The 26,462-nt window shown below is 49.7% G+C and overlaps 1 protein-coding gene across 3 annotated transcripts in view; it reads left to right on the top strand.

Annotated features, from left to right (window-relative positions):
* The window catches only part of PLEKHG4 (pleckstrin homology and RhoGEF domain containing G4), an 80,989-nt gene that overhangs the window by 48,275 nt on the left and 6,252 nt on the right, over positions 1–26,462 (top strand). For all 3 annotated transcript variants that reach the window (XM_077288764.1, XM_077288765.1, XM_077288763.1), the window contains exons 4-16: positions 7,036–7,215; positions 7,318–7,441; positions 7,777–7,870; positions 8,321–8,407; positions 9,492–9,608; positions 9,695–9,793; positions 10,146–10,294; positions 11,136–11,274; positions 11,397–11,519; positions 11,602–11,793; positions 24,747–25,636; positions 25,932–26,181; positions 26,333–26,422. In XM_077288764.1, the coding sequence (XP_077144879.1) occupies positions 7,036–7,215; positions 7,318–7,441; positions 7,777–7,870; positions 8,321–8,407; positions 9,492–9,608; positions 9,695–9,793; positions 10,146–10,294; positions 11,136–11,274; positions 11,397–11,519; positions 11,602–11,793; positions 24,747–25,636; positions 25,932–26,181; positions 26,333–26,422 (2,534 nt within the window). The remainder of the gene's footprint in view (positions 1–7,035; positions 7,216–7,317; positions 7,442–7,776; positions 7,871–8,320; positions 8,408–9,491; positions 9,609–9,694; positions 9,794–10,145; positions 10,295–11,135; positions 11,275–11,396; positions 11,520–11,601; positions 11,794–24,746; positions 25,637–25,931; positions 26,182–26,332; positions 26,423–26,462) is intronic.

Raw genomic sequence — 26,462 nt, 5'->3', positions numbered from 1 at the left:
CTGTCTCATCCCTGTTTTTTGTAAGATCTCTGCTTGCTGTCACATCCCTGTGTTTTTTGTAAGATCCCTGCTTGCTGTCACATCCCTGTGTTTTTTGTAAGATCTCTGCTTGCTGTCATATCCCTGTGTTTTTGTAAGATCTCTGCTTGCTGTCACATCCCTGTGTTTTTGTAAGATCTCTGCTTGCTGTCACATCCCCGTGTTTTTGTAAGATCTCTGCTTGCTGTCACTTACCTGTGTTTTTTGTAAGATCTCTGCTTGCTGTCACATCCCTGTGTTTTTTGTAAGATCTCTGCTTGCTGTCACATCCCCGTGTTTTTGTAAGATCTCTGCTTGCTGTCACATTCCTGTGTTTTTTGTAAGATCTCTGCTTGCTGTCACATCCCTGTTTTTTTGTAAGATCTCTGCTTGCTGTCACATCTGTGTTTTTTTGTAAGATCTCTGCTTGCTGTCACATCCGTGTTTTTGTAAGATCTCTGCTTGCTGTCACATCCCTGTGTTTTTTGTAAGATCTCTGCTTGCTGTCATATCCCTGTGTTTTTGTAAGATCTCTGCTTGCTGTCACATCCCTGTGTTTTTTTGTAAGATCTCTGCTTGCTGTCACATTCCTGTGTTTTTTGTAAGATCTCTGCTTGCTGTCACATCCCTGTGTTTTTCTGTAAGATCTCTGCTTGCTGTCTCATCCCCGTGTTTTGTAAGATCTCTGCTTGCTGTCACATCCCTGTGTTTTTGTAAGATCTCTGCTTGCTGTCACATCCCCGTGTTTTTGTAAGATCTCTGCTTGCTGTCACTTACCTGTGTTTTTTGTAAGATCTCTGCTTGCTGTCACATCCCTGTGTTTTTTGTAAGATCTCTGCTTGCTGTCATATCCCTGTGTTTTTGTAAGATCTCTGCTTGCTGTCACATCCCTGTGTTTTTTTGTAAGATCTCTGCTTGCTGTCACATCCCTGTGTTTTTCTGTAAGATCTCTGCTTGCTGTCTCATCCCCGTGTTTTGTAAGATCTCTGCTTGCTGTCTCATCCCTGTTTTTTTGTAAGATCTCTGCTTGCTGTCACATCCCTGTGTTTTTGTAAGATCTCTGCTTGCTGTCTTATCCCTGTGTTTTTTGTAAGATCTCTGCTTGCTGTCACATCCCTGTGTTTTTGTAAGATCTCTGCTTGCTGTCACATCCCCGTGTTTTTGTAAGATCTCTGCTTGCTGTCACATTCCTGTGTTTTTTGTAAGATCTCTGCTTGCTGTCACATCCCTGTGTTTTTTTGTAAGATCTCTGCTTGCTGTCACATCTGTGTTTTTTGTAAGATCTCTGCTTGCTGTCACATCCGTGTTTTTGTAAGATCTCTGCTTGCTGTCACATCCCTGTGTTTTTTTGTAAGATCTCTGCTTGCTGTCACATTCCTGTGTTTTTTGTAAGATCTCTGCTTGCTGTCACATCCCTGTGTTTTTCTGTAAGATCTCTGCTTGCTGTCTCATCCCCGTGTTTTGTAAGATCTCTGCTTGCTGTCTCATCCCTGTTTTTTTGTAAGATCTCTGCTTGCTGTCACATCCCTGTGTTTTTGTAAGATCTCTGCTTGCTGTCTTATCCCTGTGTTTTTTGTAAGATCTCTGCTTGCTGTCACATCCCTGTGTTTTTGTAAGATCTCTGCTTGCTGTCACATCCCCGTGTTTTTGTAAGATCTCTGCTTGCTGTCACATTCCTGTGTTTTTTGTAAGATCTCTGCTTGCTGTCACATCCCTGTGTTTTTTTGTAAGATCTCTGCTTGCTGTCACATCCCTGTGTTTTTTGTAAGATCTCTGCTTGCTGTCACATCCCCGTGTTTTTGTAAGATCTCTGCTTGCTGTCACTTACCTGTGTTTTTTGTAAGATCTCTGCTTGCTGTCATATCCCTGTGTTTTTGTAAGATCTCTGCTTGCTGTCACATCCCTGTGTTTTTGTAAGATCTCTGCTTGCTGTCACATCCCCGTGTTTTTGTAAGATCTCTGCTTGCTGTCACTTACCTGTGTTTTTTGTAAGATCTCTGCTTGCTGTCACATCCCTGTGTTTTTTGTAAGATCTCTGCTTGCTGTCACATCCCCGTGTTTTTGTAAGATCTCTGCTTGCTGTCACATTCCTGTGTTTTTTGTAAGATCTCTGCTTGCTGTCACATCCCTGTGTTTTTTTGTAAGATCTCTGCTTGCTGTCACATCCCCGTGTTTTTGTAAGATCCCTGCTTGCTGTCACTTGCTTGTGTTTTTGTAAGATCTCTGCTTGCTGTCTCATCCCTGTATTTTTGTAAGATCTCTGCTTGCTGTCACATCCCTGTGTTTTTTGTAAGATCTCTGCTTGCTGTCACATCCCTGTGTTTTTTGTAAGATCTCTGCTTGCTGTCACATCCCTGTGTTTTTTGTAAGATCCCTGCTTGCTGTCACATCCCTGTGTTTTTTGTAAGATCCCTGCTTGCTGTCACATCCGTGTTTTTGTAAGATCTCTCCTTGCTGTCACATCCCTGTTTTTGTAAGATCTCTGCTTGCTGTCACATCCCTGTGTTTTTGTAACATCTCTGCTTGCTGTCACATCCCCGTGTTTTTGTAAGATCTCTGCTTGCTGTCACTTACCTGTGTTTTTGTAAGATCTCTGCTTGCTGTCTCATCCCTGTGTTTTTTGTAAGATCTCTGCTTGCTGTCACATCCCTGTTTTTTTGTAATATCTCTACTTGCTGTCTCATCCCTTTTTTTGTAAGATCTCTGCTTGCTGTCACATCCCTGTGTTTTTTGTAAGATCTCTGCTTGCTGTCACATCACTGTTTTTTTGTAAGATCTCTGCTGTCACATCCCTGTGTTTTTTTGTAAGATCTGTGCTTGCTGTCCCATCCCTGTGTTTTTTGAAAGATCTCTGCTTGCTGTCTCATCCCTGTGTTTTTGTAGATCTCTGCTTGCTGTCACATCCCTGTGTTTTTTTGTAAGATCTCTGCTTGCTGTCACATCCCTGTGTTTTTGTAAGATCTCTGCTTGCTGTCATATCCCTGTGTTTTTGTAAGATCTTTGCTTGCTGTCATATCCCTGTGTTTTTGTAAGATCCCTGCTTGCTGTCACATCCCTGTGTTTTTTGTAAGATCTTTGCTTGCTGTCATATCCCTGTGTTTTTGTAAGATCCCTGCTTGCTGTCACATCCCTGTGTGTTGCTAAGATCTCTGCTTGCTGTCACATCCCTGTTTTCTGTAAGATCTCTGCTTGCTGTCACATTCTTGTGTTTTTTGTAAGATCTCTGCTTCCTGTCACATCCCTGTGTTGTTTTTTGTAAGATTTCTGCTTGCTGTCACATCCCATTGTTGTTTTTTGTAAGATCTCTGCTTGCTGTCACATCCTTGTGTTTTTTTGTCAGATCTCTGCTTGCTGTCACATCCCCGTGTTGTTTTTTGTAAGATCTCTGCTTGAACGACATGATATAGCAGCACTGTGCAGTAAAACAGCTGTGGGGTGAGATAAAACACTTACTGGGAAGCAGCAGCATGGATGACTTTATACAGCAGTGTAGCTGTGATTCCAGCTGTGGGGTAAGATAAACCTCCTACTGAAAAGACAAAAAACTGACTGGCACCTCCAGACTAGTGTGAGTAAGGCTACTTTCACACTGGCGTTAACTGCATTAAGTCGCAAATGCGTCGTTTTGCCGAAAAAACGCATCCTGCAAAAGTGCTTGCAGGATGCGTTTTTTCAGCATTGACTAACATTAGCGACGCATTTGCGACGCAATGACACACGTCGCAACCGTCCTGCGACGGTTGCGCCGTGCTGTGGCGGACCGTCGGGAGCAAGTAACGTTTTTTGCTCCCGACGGTCCGCTTTTTCCGACCGCGCATGCGCGGCCGGAACTCCGCCCCCACCTCCCCGCACTTCCCCGCACCTCACAATGGGGCAGCGAATGCGCTGGAAAAATGCATCCGCTGCCCCCGTTGTGCGGCGGGGACAACACTAGCGTCGGGGACCTCGGCCCGACGCACGGCGACGGACCGAGCCCGACGCTAGTGTGAAAGAAGCCTAAGTGCATACCGGGAGGAGCTGCCTCCACATACAGTATATAAAAAAGGTTGCTAAAGTGCGTCAATTTGGAATATATGAAATTTGAATAGCAATACTTCTTTGGAGGATTAGGAAAAAATATGAGACGCTTAGCATAAAATTTGGACAAATATTACAGTACAGACCAAAAGTTTGGACACACCTTCTCATTTAAAGATTTTTCTGTATTTTCATGACTATGAAAATTGTAAATTCACACTGAAGGCATCAAAGCTATGAATTAACACATGTGGAATTATATACTTAACAAAAAAGTGTGAAACAACTGAAATTATGTCTTACATTCTAGGTTCTTCAAAGTAGCCACCTTTTGCTTTGATGACTGCTTTGCACACTCTTGGCATTCTCTTGATGAGCTTCAAGAGGTAGTCACCAGGAATGGTCTTCCAACAATCTTGAAGGAGTTCCCAGAGATGCTTAGCACTTGTTGGCCCTTTTGCCTTCACTCTACGATCCAGCTCACCCCAAACCATCTTGATTAAGTTCAGGTCTGGTGACTGTGGAGGCCAGGTTATCTGGTGTAGCACCCCATCACTCTCCTTCTTGGTCAAATAGCCCTTAGACAGCCTGGAGGTGGGTTTGGGGTCATTGTCCTGTTGAAAAATAAATGCTGGTCCAACTAAACACAAACCGGATGGAATAGCATGCTGCTGCAAGATGCTGTGGAAGCCATGCTGGTTCAGTATGCCTTCAATTTTGAATAAATCCCCAACAGTGTCACCAGCAAAGTACCCCCACACCATCACACCTCCTCCTCCATGCTTCACGGTGGGAACCAGGCATGTAGAGTCCATCCGTTCACCCTTTTCTGCATCGCACAAAGATACGGTGGTTGGAACCAAAGATCTCAAATTTGGACTCATCAGACCAAAGCACAGATTTCCACTGGTCTAATGTCCATTCCTTGTGTTCTTTAGCCCAAACAAGTCTCTTCTGCTTGTTGCCTGTCCTTAGCAGTGGTTTCCTAGCAGCTATTTTACCATGAATGCCTGCTGCACAAAGTCTCCTCTTAACAGTTGTTGTAGAGATGTGTCTGCTGCTAGAACTCTGTGTGGCATTGACCTGGTCTCTAATCTGAGCTGCTGTTAACCTGCGATTTCTGAGGCTGGTGACTCGGATAAATGTATCCTCAGAAGCAGAGGTGACTCTTGGTCTTCCTTTCCTGGGGCCGTCCTCATGTGAGCCAGTTTCTTTGTAGCGCTTGATGGTTTTTGCCACTGCACTTGGGGACACTTTCAAAGTTTTCCCAATTTTTCGGACTGACTGACCTTCATTTCTTAAAGTAATGATGGCCACTCGTTTTTCTTTACTTAGCTGCTTTGTTCTTGCCATAATACAAATTCTAACAGTCTATTCAGTAGGACTATCAGCTGTGTATCCACCAGACTTCTGCACAACACAACTGATGGTCCCAACCCCATTAATAAGGCAAGAAATCCCACTTATTAAACCTGACAGGGCACACCTGTGAAGTGAAAACCATTCCCGGTGACTACCTCTTGAAGCTCATCAAGAGAATACCAAGAGTGTGCAAGCAGTCATCAAAGCAAAAGGTGGCTAGAATATAAGACATAATTTCAGTTGTTTCACACTTTTTTGTTAAGTATATAATTCCACATGTGTTAATTCATAGTTTTGATGCCTTCAGTGTGAATGTACAATTTTCATAGTCATGAAAATACAGAAAAATCTTTAAATGAGAAGGTGTGTCCAAACTTTTGGTCTGTACTGTATGTGCCCATCAACCATCGACAAGGTAGTCTCAGCCTGATGGGTCCCTGACCTGTGTGAATACCCTCTAAGGCTGATGACTGAATTCCTGGGTGAATGTGGACACCTGTGTCAGCAATGCCTGTATTTATGGGTAAGTAGGGACCTGCTGTAATTACAATGACCACCTGGTGGAGGGCGGAGTGCTCGGTCAGTAAGCTAACATTACAAAAGACAAAAAACTGACTAATCCTCCAAAGCCTTATTGCTATTCAAATTTCATATATTCCAAATTGACATGCTTTAGCATCATAGAGTGCAACATTTTTTGTATACACCTACTGAAAAGCATCATGGGGAACATTATGTAGCAGTGTAGCTGTGATTCCAGCTGTGGGGTGAGATAAAACACCTACTCAGAAGCATCATAGGGGGCATTCCAGCTGTGGAGTGAGATAAAACACTTACTGGAAAGCAGCAGCATGGGTGACGTTTACATAGCAGTGTAGCTGTGAGTCTAGTTCTTGGGGTGAGAAAACTTTTTTTTAGAAAGAAGTAGCAGCCTATGTCTGAGTGTGTCTCTGCCTCTCTCATTCTGGTCTCCAAAAACTTGTACAGGCAGCTGTAATGTGGCTCCTCAGTGATCTTGCTGCTCCTCTTATCTTGAGCGGGACAGATTTGCTGGATCTCAGAGTGAGGGATGAGTTTCGGAGGCAGAGGGGGAAGAGGCTCATAAGTGGAGAAAGGAGCAGATTCCTCTGATAAGATGTTACTTTCTTATATTTCCTTTTACTATTGGTCGGATGACTAGAAAGCAGGAGCAGAAGTTTATCGCTAATATCTGGGTCACCTCCACCCTGCAGAGCTTCGTCCCCTGGATTTTTGGAGGTTGAGACTGTGCAGCTCGGCTTCATTCATTCTCTATGGGACTGCGGTAAATACGTCCTGTAGAAAATGAGCGGTGCGGCAGTCGGCATGTTCAGGTGTTAGCGGGAGCTGTGTGTGTCAGGACTGTGGTGGGGTCACGGTATTCTGCTTTTATCCCCAACGATAGAGCTGAGCTGAGCTGTACAGAGCGTCTATCCTCTGGCTTGCTGACTGTATCCAATAACACCCAGCCGAATTTTGAATACAGCTCTGGAGAATTTCATCTTGTGCAGGAAGATAAACTTATACAAATCCTCCGTCCTGTTACATGTGTATGATGACTGCTACTGTATGAACCTTCGCCATCTTCTGGGTTCCTAACACGCTTCCTCTGATTCACAGGACGATGTGCTGAGGAGGAGCGGACCCCAGAAATCGAGGCGGAGAGAGACCCCGCTCCATTATGGCCGCACAACCTGAACTCCCCAATTGTCTGTAGGAGAAGTGAGAGTCGGACCCGTCCCTGGCGGCTGCAGGACGTTGATGCGGACGTGCTGATGAGCGGCGTGGGGTACCTGCCTGGTGAGTGGGCTCAGTGTATTCGCACAGCTGCAGGGGCGTTACACTGTTACAGTAGGACTAGTGACCGCCGCTCTCCGTCTCTCATCTACCGTCTCTTTCTAGGCACACGGGACCGGAGCGGCCGCGCCCTGGTGATAATCAGCACCCGGAACACCTGCTGGCTGAACCCGCGCTGCACCACGGCCGAGCTGGGGCGGCTCCTGCTTTACTTCTACAGCACCGTACGGTGAGCGCTCGGCCTCCTCCTCCGCCACCAACGTCACTTTCCCGTCTGAACCTTAAAGTTTCATTTGTATTTGGTGCTTGCAATAAAATCTGGAATCGTGCAGGGGTCTTCCACATTTATAGGCGGTGGGCCGGCTTGTACATTTTTTCACTTTGAAAAGTTATACAACTTTTCAAACAAACTTTTAATTTTAAAGTCTCACTGTGTTCCATGGAGGAAGGAGATGCAGAACCTTTTTGGATGTAGAGATGACATAAGCCCGTGGCGGCCCGGTGTGAACGTGTCATGGCCGCCGTCTGATCCGCACCGTTCTCACTTTATTCTTCCCTCCCCAGGAAAGACTGCCGAGCTCTGGGCCTGACGCTGCTGGTGGACGCTCGGCGCTGCTCCCCGGTACCAGCCTTGTTCAAAGCCATTCATATCGTGCAGGTAGCGGAACATGAGGATTATTGCGGGGGGTTTATCCCAAATGTTGGAGCAGTTTCCCCCTGTAATGGGATGTGTTATATCTGTGATGTCCGTGCAATGTCCGGATCCTCGGGAAGGATTGGAATAGCATGCCGCCACCTTGCACCATCTTTGCACCAAGTAATGATTAATCCACTCTGATCGGAAAATATCAAAGGATCAGAGTGATTGTAGGAACACATTTTATTCCTATGGGATTAATAAAAAGCATTGGGGGTAGAGCCTCACAGGACACTGCATTGGTCTGCGGGAGCCCTGCGTACGATCAATGTGCCTGTCAGTCACTGTGTCGTGCCCCGTCCGCACGACAGTCGTGTGATCCCACCTGTATGTTCATCCAGGTGGTTATAACCTGCAGCCGGACTGATGCAGCAGAGCTGCCATAGTAATCGTCACGTTCCTCTGTTCCAGGCCGCAATTCCCCACTGTATCCATGGAGTATTGCTTCTGGTGGAGAAAGATCTGGTCGTGTCTTTGGAGAGACCACATGGGGTGCAGGTAAGGAGCGGCGGCAGCTCGCTGTCACCTGTCCTCACATTGCAGGTCTGTGCTTGTACAGATTAATGGCTGGATGTAGAATATTAGTGACTCGTGCGTCTGCGCCGGACATGTTGTGTCAGTGTGAGCCGCCAGCGGTAATGGAGCCATGGAATTAATGGTGCTATATAAATAAATAATAATAATAATAACAATGGAGCCATGAAGTGAGCGGTGCTGGAGAAAGAAGTAGCAGGGACCCTGCGGGACGCCGTGCTTTGCTGATCCCTACTGTCCCTGATCCCTACTGTCCGCAGCAATTTGCCGTGCCCAGGACTGGAGCTGAAACGTCCTGAAATTTGGTGCAAACCTAAACGTCCGCTGGCGTATCCTGCTCTAATTGACCCGTCACCGTGACTAATTAGCGGTGACTCCTCCGCAATCGTTTGTTTAAGGGCTTCCCTAATTGTTCAGAAATCCAATCTTCCCATCAGTAATGTCTGACTAATTATGACAAGGCACATGGGGGTATGCTCTGAAGCTTGCCGCGCTCACCCGCAGGGTCCCCAGGGGCCACACAGAGGTGACGATTAGCGTAGCTCGGAGCCTGACCCCTACCCTGCGTCCACCGGCCACAATGGAGCCCCTGACAGGCGGCCGCGGCCTCACCGGCTAATTCACAGGGAGCGTACACAGATCCTGTGCTCGGGTCATTAGGGCAAAATAACAGAGAACAATGTGGCCCCCGAAGAGTTATAGCTGCAGATATGAAGACGTAGGGGTCTGTATGTGGTGAAGGACAACATAGAAAAAATATAAATGTGGATTAACGAGTTTATTCGTGTGTGTGTACAGTCCGATGTGGTATGATCTTTGCTTGCTGTCAGTGACTGGAAGACTGGACGGACAGTTTGCTACATTGTAATAGATGATCCTTGGTGTCGCTCAGACTGGATACAATTGTGACAAACGCTCAGCTCTGAGAAGCATTAGGATTTGAAATGTAAACTCTTCTATTAGCGGAAATATCGAAAATGTCATGGAATTAAACCCCAATCTGTTATACAGTGTCAGAAGGTCGATGATTGATCTTATCGTTCTGCAGTTTGACGTTCTCACGTCGGCGAAGTCTCTGCACAAACACGTGGAGGCGTCCCAGCTCCCCCCAGCGTTCAGTGGAACATTCCCCTACTGTCACCAGGACTGGCTGACGTTCCGCACGGTGAGTTACCGCCGGTGACTGTGCCGCCACCTACACCGTGCGCGCTGATGCAGAAACGTCTTTCATGTTTTCTTTTCTTCCTGTAGAAGTTGGAGAAGTTACAAGACGGCTGCTGCGATGCCTGTGACTTCCTGAACAGCGCCATCCAGAGCATGCATGGCAGCTCCCTGCCCGACAAGGCCGAGGTACGGCATCCGTAATAGGTGGCAGACGCCCCCCGACCACTTACCTAGCTGTCCACGTGGATGACCCACGCCTCAAAGGGTTAAAAATGATTAAAAAAAAAAAAAATGTGATTGGTGTGGAGGGTCAGACCCGTGTCAGTATTGTGTTTTGCACTCCAACAGCTGAGGGTTCGGTGCAATGTACCCTGCACTCCTGATACATTGTAGCAAAACAACAGAGGATCAGATGCAGTTGTAGGATTCCTCCACTCGTCCTGTGATGTTTGTGCCACATCTCTGGCAGCACATTGTCGGTCCGTCTGGTAGACGGCGACCCCCCCCCGTGTAACGTGTTGTGTCTTCCCTCTGGCAGGAGGCCAGTCTGCAGCTGACGCGCTTCGACCACTTGATGAAGGCTGTGCTGGAAGATGCCAGACTGGTGACGCTGCAGACAGAAGGGGGCGCTGTGCTGGCCAGACTGAGGAAGGAGGAGACGTGTGTCACTCTCACTGAGGATTACAGGTAGGGGGCGACGTCACCGGATCTCTCTGAACCGCAGCAGGTTTGGAGCAATTGTTGCTCATCGTTCCCAAGATCTCTGCTGTCTGTCAGTAAATAGTGGCTATTCGTCACAGCTGAGGGTTTGTTACTATTGCATCCTTTCTAAATGGATTAGACCTTTTTTTTACCTCCGCTAATACATTGAAGCAGACGGGAAAATAATGTAACAATAAGAAAAAGAGCTGCAGAGCGAGAAGGTGTGCAGGATCTGACAGCAAGCAGAGATCTTGGATTTATAAGTGTTTTAGAGCTGTTCACGGTGCGACCAGGTATGGAGTCTGAACGTGACTGCTCCTTTAAGGTTGTATCCGACAGTGAAAGTGTTAAAGTGACAGTGGCGGCGGCCGCTGATACTGGGGGATTCTGCTGGAGGAAGCTGGGGTCGGGGTTATCTAGCAGTCGGGTCCTGGCCGCGGCTTTTTCCAGGCTCTCTGGAGCGCTGCGCCGTTGCTGGAATTCGATTGAAGCGGCTGGAATTGTGAAATGTTTTCCCTGATCTGGCACCGAATCCTCCGCCATCGCTCAGTGGAGTGGCCGCAACTATATCAAAGTGACCCCAATCAGTGGCATTGGGGGTCTCTTCACACCACATGTGGCCACATTCCCAGAGATGCCTTATATAACACAGTCTAAAGCTGCTGCTGAACCTCTTTTTTGAAGAGTAAATCGGAGCTCCCCTGATTGGACTCTCTGATCCCATTTCTGAATAAGGTTTTGCGGCAGTTGGGGCACCATGTGGTATAAGAAGCACTGCAGCTGCTGCAGAACCTCTTTCTTGTGATGAGGTTTCTCTCTCTTCTAGGGAGGCGATAGACCTGGCAGCAGAGCTGTATAACAGGGTGGATGAAGGCGTGCACAGCCTGGTGCGACTGTCTAACCAGCGCATACAGGAGATGGAGCTGGTCATCGACTACGAAGCCTTCGAGGAGCGGTTTCAGGAGGTAAGAATGGGACAAGGGGGGGGATATGTAGGCTGTGCGCCGTAGGTTGAGATATTCCAGATTATGGGACAGCCTTGTCCTGGATTATCAGATGCGGCTGATTATGATCTGCTTTCCTGTAGGTCAGCGGGTGGATAGAGAATGTGGGCGAGCGTCTTCTTGAAGATTGCAGCGTCCTAGAAGATTCCCTGGAGGTTCTTCTTCAGACGCAGAGACACTTCAGTGAATTTGACGGAGTGGCGCGTGTAAGTGGCGTCTGCAGAGGTTTCGCCTCCTCCGGGTGAGTTGTCGGCTTGGACCTCTGATGTTTTGCGTCCTGTTTTCCAGGAGTACTGCAGCCGTGGGCAGGATCTGCTCCGGACCATGCAACGGTGGCAGAGCCTCCCCTCTCCCGACGCTCAGAAGTACATGTTCAGGTTGCAGAGGTGTCAGGAGAAGGTGGACGAGTTCTCCCGGAGGCTGGAGGAGAGCAGGAGCCGTCTGCAGAAGACCCTCAGGCTCTACCAGTTCTTTGACAAGGTCAGTGAATAAGTCTCCAGATGTGCTGTGAAAATGACAGGTTACTACCTCTGCTTGCTGGCCGCGGCTGTGACTCACAATTTGCTGCAATGTCTGATGGAGTTTATGGACGTCTGAATTCTCCCTCCTGTTTCACAAGCTCCGGCTGCTAATCAGATTATCCCCCATGCTTTATACTGCAGCTCTGCTTAATACACCAGGACTGCTTCATGAGCAAAATTGACATTTTAAACAGCTACAGAATAATGCTGGGATTTGTAGTGCAGGAGCTCATTCTCTATGTTTTGGCGTCTTACTGAGCGGGTTTGCAGCTCACAGCATAAAGCTGAGTTTTTATAATATATAAACAGCTCCAGATGTTGTGGTCAGGTTCGGTCTCGTGACTCCCACCACAAACAGCTTCTTTTTCCAGGGCCGTCCTGTTATTCTCCGGGCGTCGCTGCATGATCTGCTCCAGTACGGATCAGGGGCGATCACAGATCGATGCGTCTCCGTAACGGCTCTCCTCTTCCCTCTGGTGGACACAGCTGGTACTGCAGCCGCCTCCATGCAGTGATTCTGTGTGCAGTCTCCTCATCATGGCCGTCCTGATGGGAGTCGCTCCTGTGGCCGAGCACAAGAAATGTGAGGCAGGAGTGATGCAGGAGCGCCGACTCCATGGAGGGCATCAAGCTGCAGTATGTCACCCAGCACAAAGTGACGGGGTCTGCGCTGCCCCCAGAGAGGTCTATAGAGATATGTACAGCTCTGTGCAAAAGTGTTAGGCAGGTGTGGGAAAATTGCTGCAGAGTAAGCTTCTTTCACACTTCCGTTTTTACAATCTGCACAGGATCCGTCAAAATGTTGAAATGACGGATCCTGCGCAGACTGTAAAAAACGTGTGCACTGGGCCCGTTTTTCTGGCGGACCCTTCGAGGCTATGTGCACCTGTTGTGTATGCGTCTTAGCAGCGATTTTCCGCTGCGAAAACGCATACACAACACAACCCATGTTAAAAATTAAAAAAACGCAAAATTCTCACCTTCCGGCGTCCTGCGCAGTGTTACCGATGCTTGGGATGCTCCCGGCAGCTGGCGTTCCCAGTAATGCCTTGCGTTACAATGACCTCCGATGACGTTGCGGTCTCGTGACGTCATCAGGTCATTTCACAATGCATTACTGGGAACGCCAGCTGCCGGGAGCATCACGAGCATCGGTAACACTGCGCAGGACGCCGGAAGGTGAGAATACTGCGATTTTTATATATTTTTTATAACATTATATCTTGTTACTATTGATGCTGCATAGGCAGCATCAATAGTAAAAAGAGCGAGAGAGAATTTCCCTGACTGGAAATTCTTCCGCACATGCTCAGTTTCAAAAGACGTAACCCGTCGCTGGATTCCTGCTTTTGACAGGCAGTGACGGATCCTGCGCCTTTAGGCTTACATTATAGCCAACGATGGGCAGCGCAGGACCCGTCACTGAGCGATTTTCCGACGTGCAGAAAAAACGTTCCTCTGTGCATTGTCTCCTCCCGACGGACAGCAATTTTCCAACAGATCCAGTGCACGACGGATGAAACTGATGGCCGTCCGTCACTAAGAAGCTTCCAGAAATAACAGTGTTAATAGTGATGAAGAAGTGCTGGCGGTGACGGGTGGTCACCAGATACTGATGATGGAGGAGACGGGCGGTCACCAGATAATGATAATGGAGGCGACGGGCAGTCACCAGATACTGATGATGGAGGCGGTGACGGGCGGACATCAGGTACTGATAATGGAGGTGGCGGGCGGTCACCAGATATGATAATGGAGGAGACGGGCGGTCACCAGATAATGATAATGGAGGCGACGGGCGGTCACCAGATAATGATAATGGAGGTGGCGGGCGGTCACCAGATATGATAATGGAGGAGACGGGCGGTCACCAGATAATGATAATGGAGGCGACGGGCGGTCACCAGATAATGATAATGGAGGTGGCGGGCGGTCACCAGATATGATAATGGAGGAGACGGGCGGTCACCAGATACTGATGATGGAGGTGGTGATGGGCGGTCATCAGGTACTGATAATGGAGGTGACGGGCGGTCACCAGATACTGATCATGGAGGCGGTGACTGGCGGTCATCAGGTACTGATAATGGAGGCGGCGAGTGATCACCAGATACTGATGATGGAGGCAACTTGTTATATAATCCAGCTCTGCGTGGGTCCTGTATTATATAATCTGTATTATATTCCGGCTCCTGTGTTATATGTATATGTGTATATGACACAATGCAGTGGATTGCTGATGACACTTTGATGTTTAACCCTGTGGGCTCTGGCCTGGTAGACTGGCACTCTCCTTGGTACTTGGGGGGTGGTGCCTCCCCCCCAACCCCCCGGTCCCCGCCCCTCCCCCTCTGCCCATCTGCCTCACATTTGCCTGTGAATAGCCGGCCTGGCAGGGTGCGGGCGCCCGGCTCTCACTTGTGCAGATGATGAGCGGAGGCTGCTGAGTGCAGCTCGGAGCAGACAGATGGGGTCTACAGACGTGCAGGTACGAGGGTCCCGTGTTATGTCACTAGTGTGCGCCGTCCTAGAGGGGGACGGCAGATGTGGGGTCGCCCCATCTTTAGTATGGAGCTTGGCTGTAGGACAATGGGCTGATGGTTCTGGTGGGAGTCCTGCGCCCGGGGAATTGTGGGGGGCATGTTAGGGTTTTCTTTGGCTGTGATGGTTGGAGGTCTCCTGTACCATGTACACGGGGGTCACGGGGTCATTGCCGGCTCCCAGTTCCACTGCTCACACATTGGGCCGTGTCCATGAGATTTCGGCTCCAGTGCTAATGATGTGGAAGTCTTCATGCCATGTTGTGAGGTTGGCTGTACCCGAGTGGTGGCAGCTGTGAAGTAATGAGAAAACCAGTGTAGAGAGGGGGCCGGAGAAAAGACCCTCAGATGGGTCCTCCGGTACTAAAGGGTTAATACTTGTGTGCCGCGATGCCCATGCAAAGAACTGAGGCAACAATGTACAGAAACAACTCTCTCCATTACTGGGCCAGGCGAGATGCTCTGCAGGGCCGGGACCACAGGCGAGAGATGCTCTGCAGGGCCGGGACCACAGGCGAGATGCTCTGCAGGGTCGGGACCACAGGCGAGATGCTCTGCAGGGTCGGGACCACAGGCGAGATGCTCTGCAGGGCTGGGGCGGTTTGAGAGATGCTCTGCAGGGTCGGGACCACAGGTGAGATGCTCTGCAGGGCCGGGACCACAGGCGAGATGCTCTGCAGGGCCAGAACCACAGGCGAGATGCTCTGCAGGGCCCGAACCACAGGCGAGATGCTCTGCAGGGCCCGAACCACAGGCTAGATGCTCTGCAGGGCCGGGACCACAGGTGAGATGCTCTGCAGGGTTGGGGCTGTGGGAGAGATGCTCTGCAGGGCCGGGACCACAGGCGAGATGCTCTGCAGGGCCGGGACCACAGGCGAGATGCTCTGCAGGGCCGGGACCACAGGCGAGATGCTCTGCAGGGCCGGGACCACAGGCGAGATGCTCTGCAGGGCTGGGACCACAGGCGAGATGCTCTGCAGGGCTGGGACCACAGGCGAGATGCTCTGCGGGGCCGGGGCTGTGGGCGAGATGCTCTGCAGGGTCGGGACCACAGGCGAGATGCTGCTGCAGGGTCGGGACCACAGGCGAGATGCTGTTGCAGGGTTGGGACCACAGGCGAGATGCTCTGCAGGGCTGGGACCACAGGCGAGATGCTCTGCAGGGCCGGGGCTGTGGGCGAGATGCTCTGCAGGGCCGGGACCACAGGCGAGATGCTCTGCAGGGCTGGGGCTGTGGGAGAGATGCTCTGCAGGGCTGGGACCACAGGCGAGATGCTCTGCAGGGCCGGGACCACAGACGAGATGCTCTGCAGGGTCTGGACCACAGGCGAGGTGCTCTGCAGGGCCGGAACCACAGGCGAGATGCTCTGCAGGGCTGGGGCCGCATCCCTCTGTGATACCCAGACTGACCCTTAGGCTATGTGCACACGATGCGGATTTTGCTGCGGGTCCGCAGCGTTTCCGCAGCTGTGGGTCCGCAGCAGTTCCCCATGAGTTTACAGTACAATGTAAACCTATGGGAAACCGAAAACGCTGTGAACATGCGGAAAAAAACGCTCGGAAACGTAGTGGTTTACATTCCGCAGCATGTCACTTCTTTGTGCGGAATCCACAGCGGTTTGACACCTGCTCCATAATAGAAAACCGCAGGTGTAAAACCGCAGTGGAATCTGTGGGAAAAACGCGGTGTTTTTGCCCTGCGGATTTCTCAAATCCGCTGCGGAGAAATCCGCAGTGGACCATTCTACGTGTGCACATACGCTGGGTTCACACTGCGTTAGTGTGACCCGTTTAACGGACTACTTTACACCGCGGCATAACGCGGTGTAACGTAGTCCGTTAACGCCGCCAATTGAATGCAATGGCGGATGCATCGCTAGCGCACGCTCACAATGGGCGTGCGCTAGCCATGTGCCGTCATTGAGTGACGGACCCTGAGACGCGGGCTGCAGCGTTTCCGGGTCCGTCACTGCTAGCGCAGATGGAGCTAGCAGAGCTCTATCTGCGCTAGCGGGATGCAAACGCCGGCACTTGCGCTAGCAGCAGCCCGTTAGCGTATGTGCTGACCGGGCTGCTGCTAACGCAGTGTGAACTTAGCCTTATTGTCCTGATGGGTGACTGACGCCCCCCGGGTCACTTCGGGCCTCATTACAGCTTTATTTGTTCTCTGTGGATTTTCACAGACACACGGGAGACACTAGTGAGTGGCCGGAGGGGGAGGGTGACGGCGCGGGGCTGGGATATTTACTATGGGGTCTTGGAGTCAGGTGGAGGGGACGTGCACCACAGATATCAGCTGATAAACGTAGTTACCTCTCATACACATTGTCGCAGGTATAATACACGCAGTCACACACATCACTCACTGTCACATAAATCACACGCAATCATACACATCACACGCAGTCATACATATCACGCACAGTCACATACACGTGATAGGCAGTCGCATACACATATCACACGCTATCGCAAACATCACATACTGTCACATACATATTTCACACATCACACACTGTTGCATACATGTCACACACATTACACACAGTTGCATACATATTACACACATTACTATCGCATGCATATTACACTGTTGCACACATATACATATATTACACACTGTTGCATATGTATTACACACTGTCACATACATAGCACACACATTACTCTCACACACATATTACACACAGTCACATATTACTGTCGGCTACATATACAGTGGGGCAAAAAAGTATTTAGTCAGTCAGCAATAGTGCAAGTTCCACCACTTAAAAAGATGAGAGGCGTCTGTAATTTACATCATAGGTAGACCTCAACTATGGGAAAAATCCAATAAAAAAAAATCCAGAAAATCACATCGTCTGTTTTTTTAACATTTTATTTGCATATTATGGTGGAAAATAAGTATTTGGTCAGAAACAAACAATCAAGATTTCTGGCTCTCACAGACCTGTAACTTCTTCTTTAAGAGTCTCCTCTTTCCTCCACTCATTACCTGTAGTAATGGCACCTGTTTAAACTTGTTATCAGTATAAAAAGACACCTGTGCACACCCTCAAACAGTCTGACTCCAAACTCCACTATGGTGAAGACCAAAGAGCTGTCAAAGGACACCAGAAACAAAATTGTAGCCCTGCACCAGGCTGGGAAGACTGAATCAGCAATAGCCAACCAGCTTGGAGTGAAGAAATCAACAGTGGGAGCAATAATTAGAAAATGGAAGACATTCAAGACCACTGATAATCTCCCTCGATCTGGGGCTCCACGCAAAATCCCACCCCGTGGGGTCAGAATGATCACAAGAACGGTGAGCAAAAATCCCAGAACCACGCGGGGGGGACCTAGTGAATGAACTGCAGAGAGCTGGGACCAATGTAACAAGGCCTACCATAAGTAAAACACTACGCCACCATTGACTCAGATCCTGCAGTGCCAGACGTGTCCCACGGCTTAAGCCAGTACATGTCCGGGCCCGTCTGAAGTTTGCTAGAGAGCATTTGGATGATCCAGAGGAGTTTTGGGAGAATGTCCTATGGTCTGATGAAACCAAACTTCAACTGTTTGGTAGAAACACAACTTGTCGTGTTTGGAGGAAAAAGAATACTGAGTTGCATCCATCAAACACCATACCTACTGTAAAGCATGGTGGTGGAAACATCATGCTTTGGGGCTGTTTCTCTGCAAAGGGGCCAGGACGACTGATCCGGGTACATGAAAGAATGAATGGGGCCATGTATCGTGAGATTTTGAGTGCAAACCTCCTTCCATCAGCAAGGGCATTGAAGATGAAACGTGGCTGGGTCTTTCAACATGACAATGATCCAAAGCACACCGCCAGGGCAACGAAGGAGTGGCTTCGTAAGAAGCATTTCAAGGTCCTGGAGTGGCCTAGCCAGTCTCCAGATCTCAACCCTATAGAAAACCTTTGGAGGGAGTTGAAAGTCCGTGTTGCCAAGCGAAAAGCCAAAAACATCACTGCTCTGGAGGAGATCTGCATGGAGGAATGGGCCAACATACCAACAACAGTGTGTGGCAACCTTGTGAAGACTTACAGAAAATGTTTGACCTCTGTCATTGCCAACAAAGGATATATTACAAAGCATTGAGATGAAATTTTGTTTCTGACCAAATACTTATTTTCCACCATAATATGCAAATAAAATGTTAAAAAACAGACAATGTGATTTTCTGGATTTTTTTTTCTCAGTTTGTCTCCCATAGTTGAGGTCTACCTATGATGTAAATTACAGACGCCTCTCATATTTTTAAGTGGTGGAACTTGCACTATTGCTGACTGACTAAATACTTTTTTGCCCCACTGTACACATATTACACACTTTCACATTATATATATATATATATATATATATATATATATATATATATATATATTGACACTGTTGCATTCATGTCATACACATATTACACTCTGGCACATACATATACACAGATTACACACTGTCACATATATGTTACACACTGTTGCATAGACATACCACACACATGTGTATATGTATGCGGCAGTAATATGTTTGTGATGTGTGTGTAATATGTGTATATGTATGCGGCAGTAATATATTACTCACTGTCACACACATATCACACACATATTACACTGTTGCATACATATCACACACATTACTGTCACATACACACATTACACACTGTCATTACACACTGTCACATATATATTACACACTGTTGCATACACATACCACACACATATTACTGTCAGAAACATATACACATATTACACACATATATATTACACACATATTACTGTCGGATACATATTACACACTGTCACATATATATTACACACTGTTGCATGCACATACCACACACATATTACTGTCGGAAACATATACACATATTACACACATATTACTGTCGGATACATATTACACACTGTCACATATATATATTACACACTGTTGCATACACATACCACACACATATTACTGTCGGAAACATATACACATTTTACACACATATATATTACACACATATTACTGTCGGATACATATTACACACTGTCACATATATATTACACACTGTTGCATAGACATACCACACACATATTACTGTCGGATACATATACACATATTACACACTGTCACACACATATCACACACATTGTCGCAGGGATTTGTGTACATTGTTGCTCGTGCATCTTGTTCTCTTTTCACCCTACTATCCTCGCTCCCGCTCCTTTCTTCCGGTCACACCGTTAACGCAGTTACGGTGTGGACCTCTTTGCTGTCTCCTCACGTTTCCTTGCGCGGTTTACATGTACAGCTCATTAATTAGCGCCTGTCGCTATCACTTTGCTTATGTTTCTTACTGGAACTTTCTCCCCGACTAATGGCTGCCGGGTTAATCAGGAGCCGTTCCTGTCAGTATAACTGTCCTCCATCCAGACCTGACAGCGACTCCCATCATTGTGCTGACAAGTGGCTGATGGGTGACTGCCTCATGGTTATGGTCACGACTTATTAAAGACTGTTGATCTGTCAGTCACTTGCCCGGCGGTGTCTGTCGTCACATTCCCGCCTACATAATACACAGACGTCTGGTTCTTACTGCTCTTCTCTGTTTGCTCTCAGTAAATACAATCATGGATCAATCCAGAGGCTAAAACCTGCACAGAGCTGATACTTCTCACAGCTGCAGGTTTGCTACAATGTATACAGACTGGACAATTTTATGTTGATGGCAGACATCAGCACAGATCTCTAGTCCAGATGTTTTGCAAACATTCCACTATGAAAATACTTATTAGCCCATTTGGCCACTAGGATTAAATATAGATCAATTCACTGACAGCAATCTGAAATGCCTGGCAGCTATGACTGCTGCAGCACTATGCTGGGGGTCGAGTTTCCATTGTACTCCTACATTATCAGAAGAAAGCACTTGTCTGTGTGCCCCGCACTGATCTGACCCTCCAGATGCCTCTGTGTGCCCCGCACTGACCCTTCAGATGCCTCTGTGTGCCCAGCGCTGATCTGACCCTCCAGATGCCTCTGTGTGCCCAGCGCTGATCTGACCCTCCAGATGCCTCTGTGTGCCCTGCGCTGATCTGACCCTCCAGATGCCTCTGTGCCCCGCTCTGATCTGACCCTCCAGATGCCTCTGTGTGCCCCGCTCTGATCCTCCAGATGCCTCTGTGTGCCCCGCTCTGACCCTCCAGACGCCTCTGTGTGCCCCGCACTGACCCTCCAGATGCCTCTGTGTGCCCCGCACTGATCTGACCCTCCAGATGCCTCTGTGTGCCCTGCGCTGATCTGACCCTCCAGATGCCTGTGTGCCCCGCACTGATCTGACCCTCCAGACGCCTCTGTGTGCCCCGCACTGACCCTCCAGATGCCTCTGTGTGCCCCGCACTGATCTGACCCTCCAGATGCCTCTGTGTGCTCTGCACTGACCCTCCAGATGCTTCTGTGTGCCCAGCGCTGATCTGACCCTCCAGATGCCTCTGTGTGCCCAGCGCTGATCTGACCCTCCAGATGCCTCTGTGTGCCCTGCGCTGATCTGACCCTCCAGATGCCTCTGTGTGCCCCGCGCTGATCTGACCCTCCAGATGCCTCTGTGTTCCCCGCGCTGATCTGACCCTCCAGATGCCTCAGTGTGCCCTGCGCTGATCTGACCCTCCAGATGCCTCTGTAACCAGCGCTGATCTGACCCTCCAGATGCCTCAGTGTGCCCTGCGCTGATCTGACCCTCCAGATGCCTCTGTAACCAGCGCTGATCTGACCCTCCAGATGCCTCAGTGTGCCCTGCGCTGATCTGACCCTCCAGATGCCTCTGTAACCAGCGCTGATCTGACCCTCCAGATGCCTCAGTGTGCCCTGCGCTGATCTGACCCTCCAGATGCCTCTGTAACCAGCGCTGATCTGACCCTCCAGATGCCTCTGTGTGCCCCGCGCTGATCTGACCCTCCAGATGCCTCTATGTGCCCCGCTCTGATCTGACCCTCCAGATGCCTCTGTGTGCCCCGCTCTGATCTGACCCTCCAGATGCCTGTGTGCCCCGCGCTGATCTGACCCTCCAGATGCCTCTGTGTGCCCCGCGCTGATCTGACCCTCCAGATGCCTCTGTGTGCCCCGTGCTGATCTGACCCTCCAGATGCCTCTGTGTGCCCGCTCTGATCTGACCCTCCAGATGCCTCTGTGTGCCCCGCACTGACCCTCCAGATGCCTCTGTGCCCCACACTGATCTGACCCTCCAGATGCCTGTGTGCCCCGCGCTGATCTGACCCTCCAGATGCCTGTGTGCCCTGCGCTGATCTGACCCTCCAGATGCCTCTGTGTGCCCCGCGCTGATCTGACCCTCCAGATGCCTCTGTGTGCCCCGCACTGATCTGACCCTCCAGATGCCTCTGTGTGCCCAGCGCTGATCTGACCCTCCAGATGCCTCTGTGCCCCGCGCTGATCTGACCCTCCAGATGCCTCTGTGCCCTGCGCTGATCTGACTCTCCAGATGCCTCTATGTGCCCCGCGCTGATCTGATCCTTCAGATGCCTCTGTGTGCCCCGCTCTGACCCTCCAGATGCCTCTGTGTGCCCCTCTCTGATCTGACCCTCCAGATGCCTCTGTGTGCCCCGCGCTGATCTGATCCTTCAGATGCCTCTGTGTGCCCTGCGCTGATCTGACTCTCCAGATGCCTCTGTGCCCCACACTGATCTGACCCTCCAGATGCCTCTGTGCCCCGCGCTGATCTGACTCTCCAGATGCCTCTGTGTGCCCCGCGCTGATCTGATCCTTCAGATGCCTCTGTGTGCCCCGCTCTGACCCTCCAGATGCCTCTATGTGCCCCGCTCTGATCTGACCCTCCAGATTCCTCTGTGTGCCCCGCACTGGTCTGATTATCCAATTGCCAGAAAATAATCTGTGGCTTTCTGGACACTTGGTATCAAATGTGAGACCCGGAGAAAAGCCCTTTATATGTTGGAACTTGAAATACCAGTTTCCTCTTGTATTGGTGACATGCTAATTACCTGTGAAAGGGAGAGTCTGCTGGGTGCAGGGATGAGTCTAATTCACAAAGCCCCCCCACCTTTTACATCATGCACTGCTCCCCCTGATTTTGGAGGAGAAGCTGCTGTCCCTTTCAGGACCTCTGTTGGCCGATTCCTTTCAGCTAAATTAAAATTCCAGCCGTGCCTGATTCCTCTGCTCCATCTCCCCTCCTGCTTCATAGAGCAGGAACACAGAGTGACACAGAGCCCACCGGCCCGGCCCATGCGAGGGCGCACGGTAACTCTCTCACCCTCATTAGGCAGGAGGCTGCAAACTGGCTCGCCAGGGGCTGCAACACTACAACCGTCTGCGAGCCCGACAGCTGCATGTAGGGCGACAGGTTCATGAAATGACCCCTCACCTCTGTGTTGTGCCGTCTCCATACACCTGTCCGGTACAGTGTGAGCCTCTATTAGCAGCTGCCCAGGACTCGGCCTTGTCCCCCTGGACTTGCTCTCCTGACCCTCTGTCTTTGTGTTGGGCGACACTGTCTTTCTATTGAAATAGCAGCAGCGTCAATAGCGGGGGCCGGCCCTAGTGATCGCAGCTGCGAGACCCCCTTCCTTCAGCATATCTAAAAGAGGGTCTTTGCCCTCCGCTATCTGCTGACAAATAGGGGGGTGACCATACATCTGCCCTACCAACAGATGTGACTAGTATGTGGGGGAGGGGGTCCTAGACAGATCGGAGTCACTCCGCTTCCACGTATCGGCCACTTTCTTTTGTCTTGAAAGTTTCTTCTACATTTGACCAATTAATGAGGTCTTGAAATTCGGAGCCTTTGTGTGAGACGCGAATCCCACCGTAATGAGATGGTGACCGGCCCCACTTCGTGGAGATGCCCGTCGGGCAGTGGTGGTCCGGAGTATTATAGTGTCTCGGTGGGGGATTGTTTGGGTAAAAATAATAAGACGGGAAATATCTGCCCTAATTCCTCATTGCTCCCAGGTTTGGGGCAGTAAGATGGATCTGTCCCCCCAGATGATCATTTAAGACGGATCACATCTTACGTTTAGCAGAACACTCCATAGCTTTCCAACACCAGACAGGGCTACGAGATTTGGCCTCTGGCTGGTACATGTCTATGATGGGAGCTATGGTGCACGTTCCTGACCTCCGCTCCACTCCGGGGTGGCACTGCAACCCCCTATTATTGGGATTAGTGGGGGTGCAATCACGGTGATCCCCAGCGATCAGTAAGTTGTTTTCTCCTGGGATAACTTACAAACTGGTAGCAGCACATTTATATATTTTTGTTGGAAGCAGCCCGTTGAAGTTTGGAGCTTCCCTTTAAGACGTCAGCGGCTCTTTTTGAGGCACTAGTGACCTCAGTGAGGTAGGAATGAATGTTGGTCACTCCGTGACTGGCACCACCGCACCATCCATGTAATGTACAGACATTCACTTGTGGCTAACGCTGCCCCGTAGGCTCGCTCTCGGCTTCGTGCTGTGTGCACTGGGCATTTCAGGACAAGCAGTAAATCTTTTTGTCTGCGGAGCATAGTGGCTCCTCTATTATCCCGGGTGCCTCCTTCATCCTGGCACCGCTTCACCCTCCGTGACTTTCAGGAGCTTGCTGTCAGGTGACCGCATTCCTGCATGGAACATGACTATTGGCTGGACTACATGGCTGGAGTCGGGGGTCCGGTTTCCCACAGGATGAGAACCCCTTTGTTCTCACAGAGGCAGCATTATGAATACTTAGGTGGCGCCCCCACATATCAGCTGGTTGGCACCACGATGTCTCCGAGAATAGGCACCAACCTGGAGGCTTCAGACACTGGTCACAGTCGTAGGACTCGTCAGCTGCCATGATATTTGTCAGGGAGGACGTTCTGTAGGACATACGAGGTCCATACATGAGAATATATGCTCCGCGGGGAGTTCAGAGGTGGAGGTGCCGCTCTTTGAGCAGATTAGGAATTAGTGAACATCAAAGCTCTGGCTATTTGCATTTTAATGTCCCGTCCTATAATTGGCACAATGGCGGCTCTGGGCTCTTGTCAGTGTCCTGCGGTGCTGGCGGCAGCTCTGGGGAATAGCCCCCTCTAATACCCTGAGATGATGAGAGTCATGAAAAGAAGCTGAAGATAACTGGCGGCTTGTTTCCTCCATCGTTGGCGGGGTCCGTGTCTTTCACTGGTTACTGAGCCCAGGAGCGTTAGAAGGTCTGTATCAGATTAGTAAGTTACGCCTGGGGACAACCTCCATACCGGTGAGGGTCCCAGTGGTGTACATGGCTGCTGTGATCGTTTGCTCTCCTTCCTTCCATTCCGTATGTTTTGTGGCTTGAAGTTAGTGGCTTGTACATTTCCAGAAGTTTTTTCTAACTTTCCATATTTGCTCCTACAGGCTTATGAATGGGCCCTGGAAGGGATGCGACATCTTGCTGCCATCAGCCTGGATGACTGTAACTTGCCGGAGTTTTGCCTCGATGCCCTCGGGAGTCTGGAGAAGTACCAGGTGCAGCATCCAGTGATCGGAGAGAAGAAATTTGAGGAGATGAGGGAGCTCGTCTACGAGCTGAAGAGCGAGAAGGGAGTCAAGCATTGGAAGTTTGCCTGGTCAAAGTGTCAGGAGGCGAGGCAAGTTTTTGAGAAAAAGTTTGAGGCCGCTCTAAGGGCGAAAAGTTTGTTGTCAGGAGATCAAAATTCCCCAAAGTCAAGACCTTCAGAGAATGGAGACCAGAGGGGACATTCAGATAAGAACATGAATCTGTCTTACATCCAAACTAAGCCACTTAATTCCCCTATCTGTGTCAGAGAGAGGAGACTTGGGAGAGTTCTGTGTCCTAGACCCGAAATGGACCTGCCGCCCTTCAGAGTTAGTCCGCCCGGCTCCAGCGCCAGTTCTGTTGCATCGTCATCCGCGTACAGAGGGCGTAAACTGTCCCTTCAGAGTTCTCCCGGAGAGGATCTGCACCTTGACCTGATTCACCAGGTGCCCTCCGGGTCCTCCACACCGACCTCCTCACACCCCATGGGAAGAAGGCTTCTCAGGAAAGCTCAGAGCTTTGACCTTCCTGGGACTGATGTAAGCAGCCATGGTTGTCAGCGGAGACTCAGCGAGCCCGCCAGGAGAGGAAACACTGGGGTCTTCATCAGAGGCCTGGAAGTGAGCAGCACAGAGATGGTAGAGCGTTCCTGCAGCCCCCGACTGCTACTCTCCACAGACTGGTCAGCAGAGCGGATGAATGATAGGAGGAGTAGTGTCTCCTCAGCAGACGGAAGATGTCGCAGCAGGTAAGAGGCCGAAGTAGTGCAATATAGTCTCAGATTCTTGGTGGTCTGTGCCATCTACCTTTTCCAATGGCCTGGGCAGCCTCGGGATGTCATCATGTTGGGAGTTGTGAGTATTGCATAGACATTACATTACTCTGGATAGTGTTGGACCCCGTACTAGTGACTTATGGGGCTCCCAGAAGTGGAAAGATGGCCAATGATCTTATATGATCTTAGTTGCCGTATGTTGTTATGGGTGGATACCCCTATAGCGTCACACAAGGATCAGACTTCACCTCTTTATCTTCTTCTGTAGTAAACTCCGGCACATCATCGATGAGATGGTCACCACCGAGCGAGAATACGTCCGGTCCCTGTGGTACATCAGTGAGAACTACTTTCCCGAGATGGATCGCATGGACCTACCTCAGGACCTGCGGGGGAAGAGGGGCATCATCTTTGGAAACCTGGAAAAGCTGAGAGATTTTCACAGCCAGTATTTCCTGAAGGAACTGGAGAGCTGCTGCAATCATCCCCTGAGAGTCAGCCATTGCTTCCTCCGGCACGTAAGTGACCCCCCGGAGTGGGCGACATCGGCTTCCATGCTCTGAGCCCTGGACCTTGGCCATATATAATGGGAGCTGCTCCTGCTGCCAGGACACGGATTATCCAGTGAGATCGTCACCAATGATGGAATTTGTCTTTTTTTTCTTCCAGAAAGACCAGTTTGGGATGTACGCTTTGTACAGCAAGAATAAGCCCAGGTCGGACCTGCTCCTCGCCAGCCATGGGAACATATTTTTTAAGGTAAGAAAATTGCGGTAAGTCTCCAGATTACTTTGCCCGT

This window comes from Ranitomeya variabilis, chromosome 2 (assembly GCF_051348905.1).
Source record: "Ranitomeya variabilis isolate aRanVar5 chromosome 2, aRanVar5.hap1, whole genome shotgun sequence".
In the NCBI taxonomy this organism is placed as follows: Eukaryota; Metazoa; Chordata; class Amphibia; order Anura; family Dendrobatidae; genus Ranitomeya; species Ranitomeya variabilis.
The sequence above is the reverse complement of the archived record's forward strand: the minus strand, read 5'-3'. Positions and strand labels throughout refer to the sequence as shown.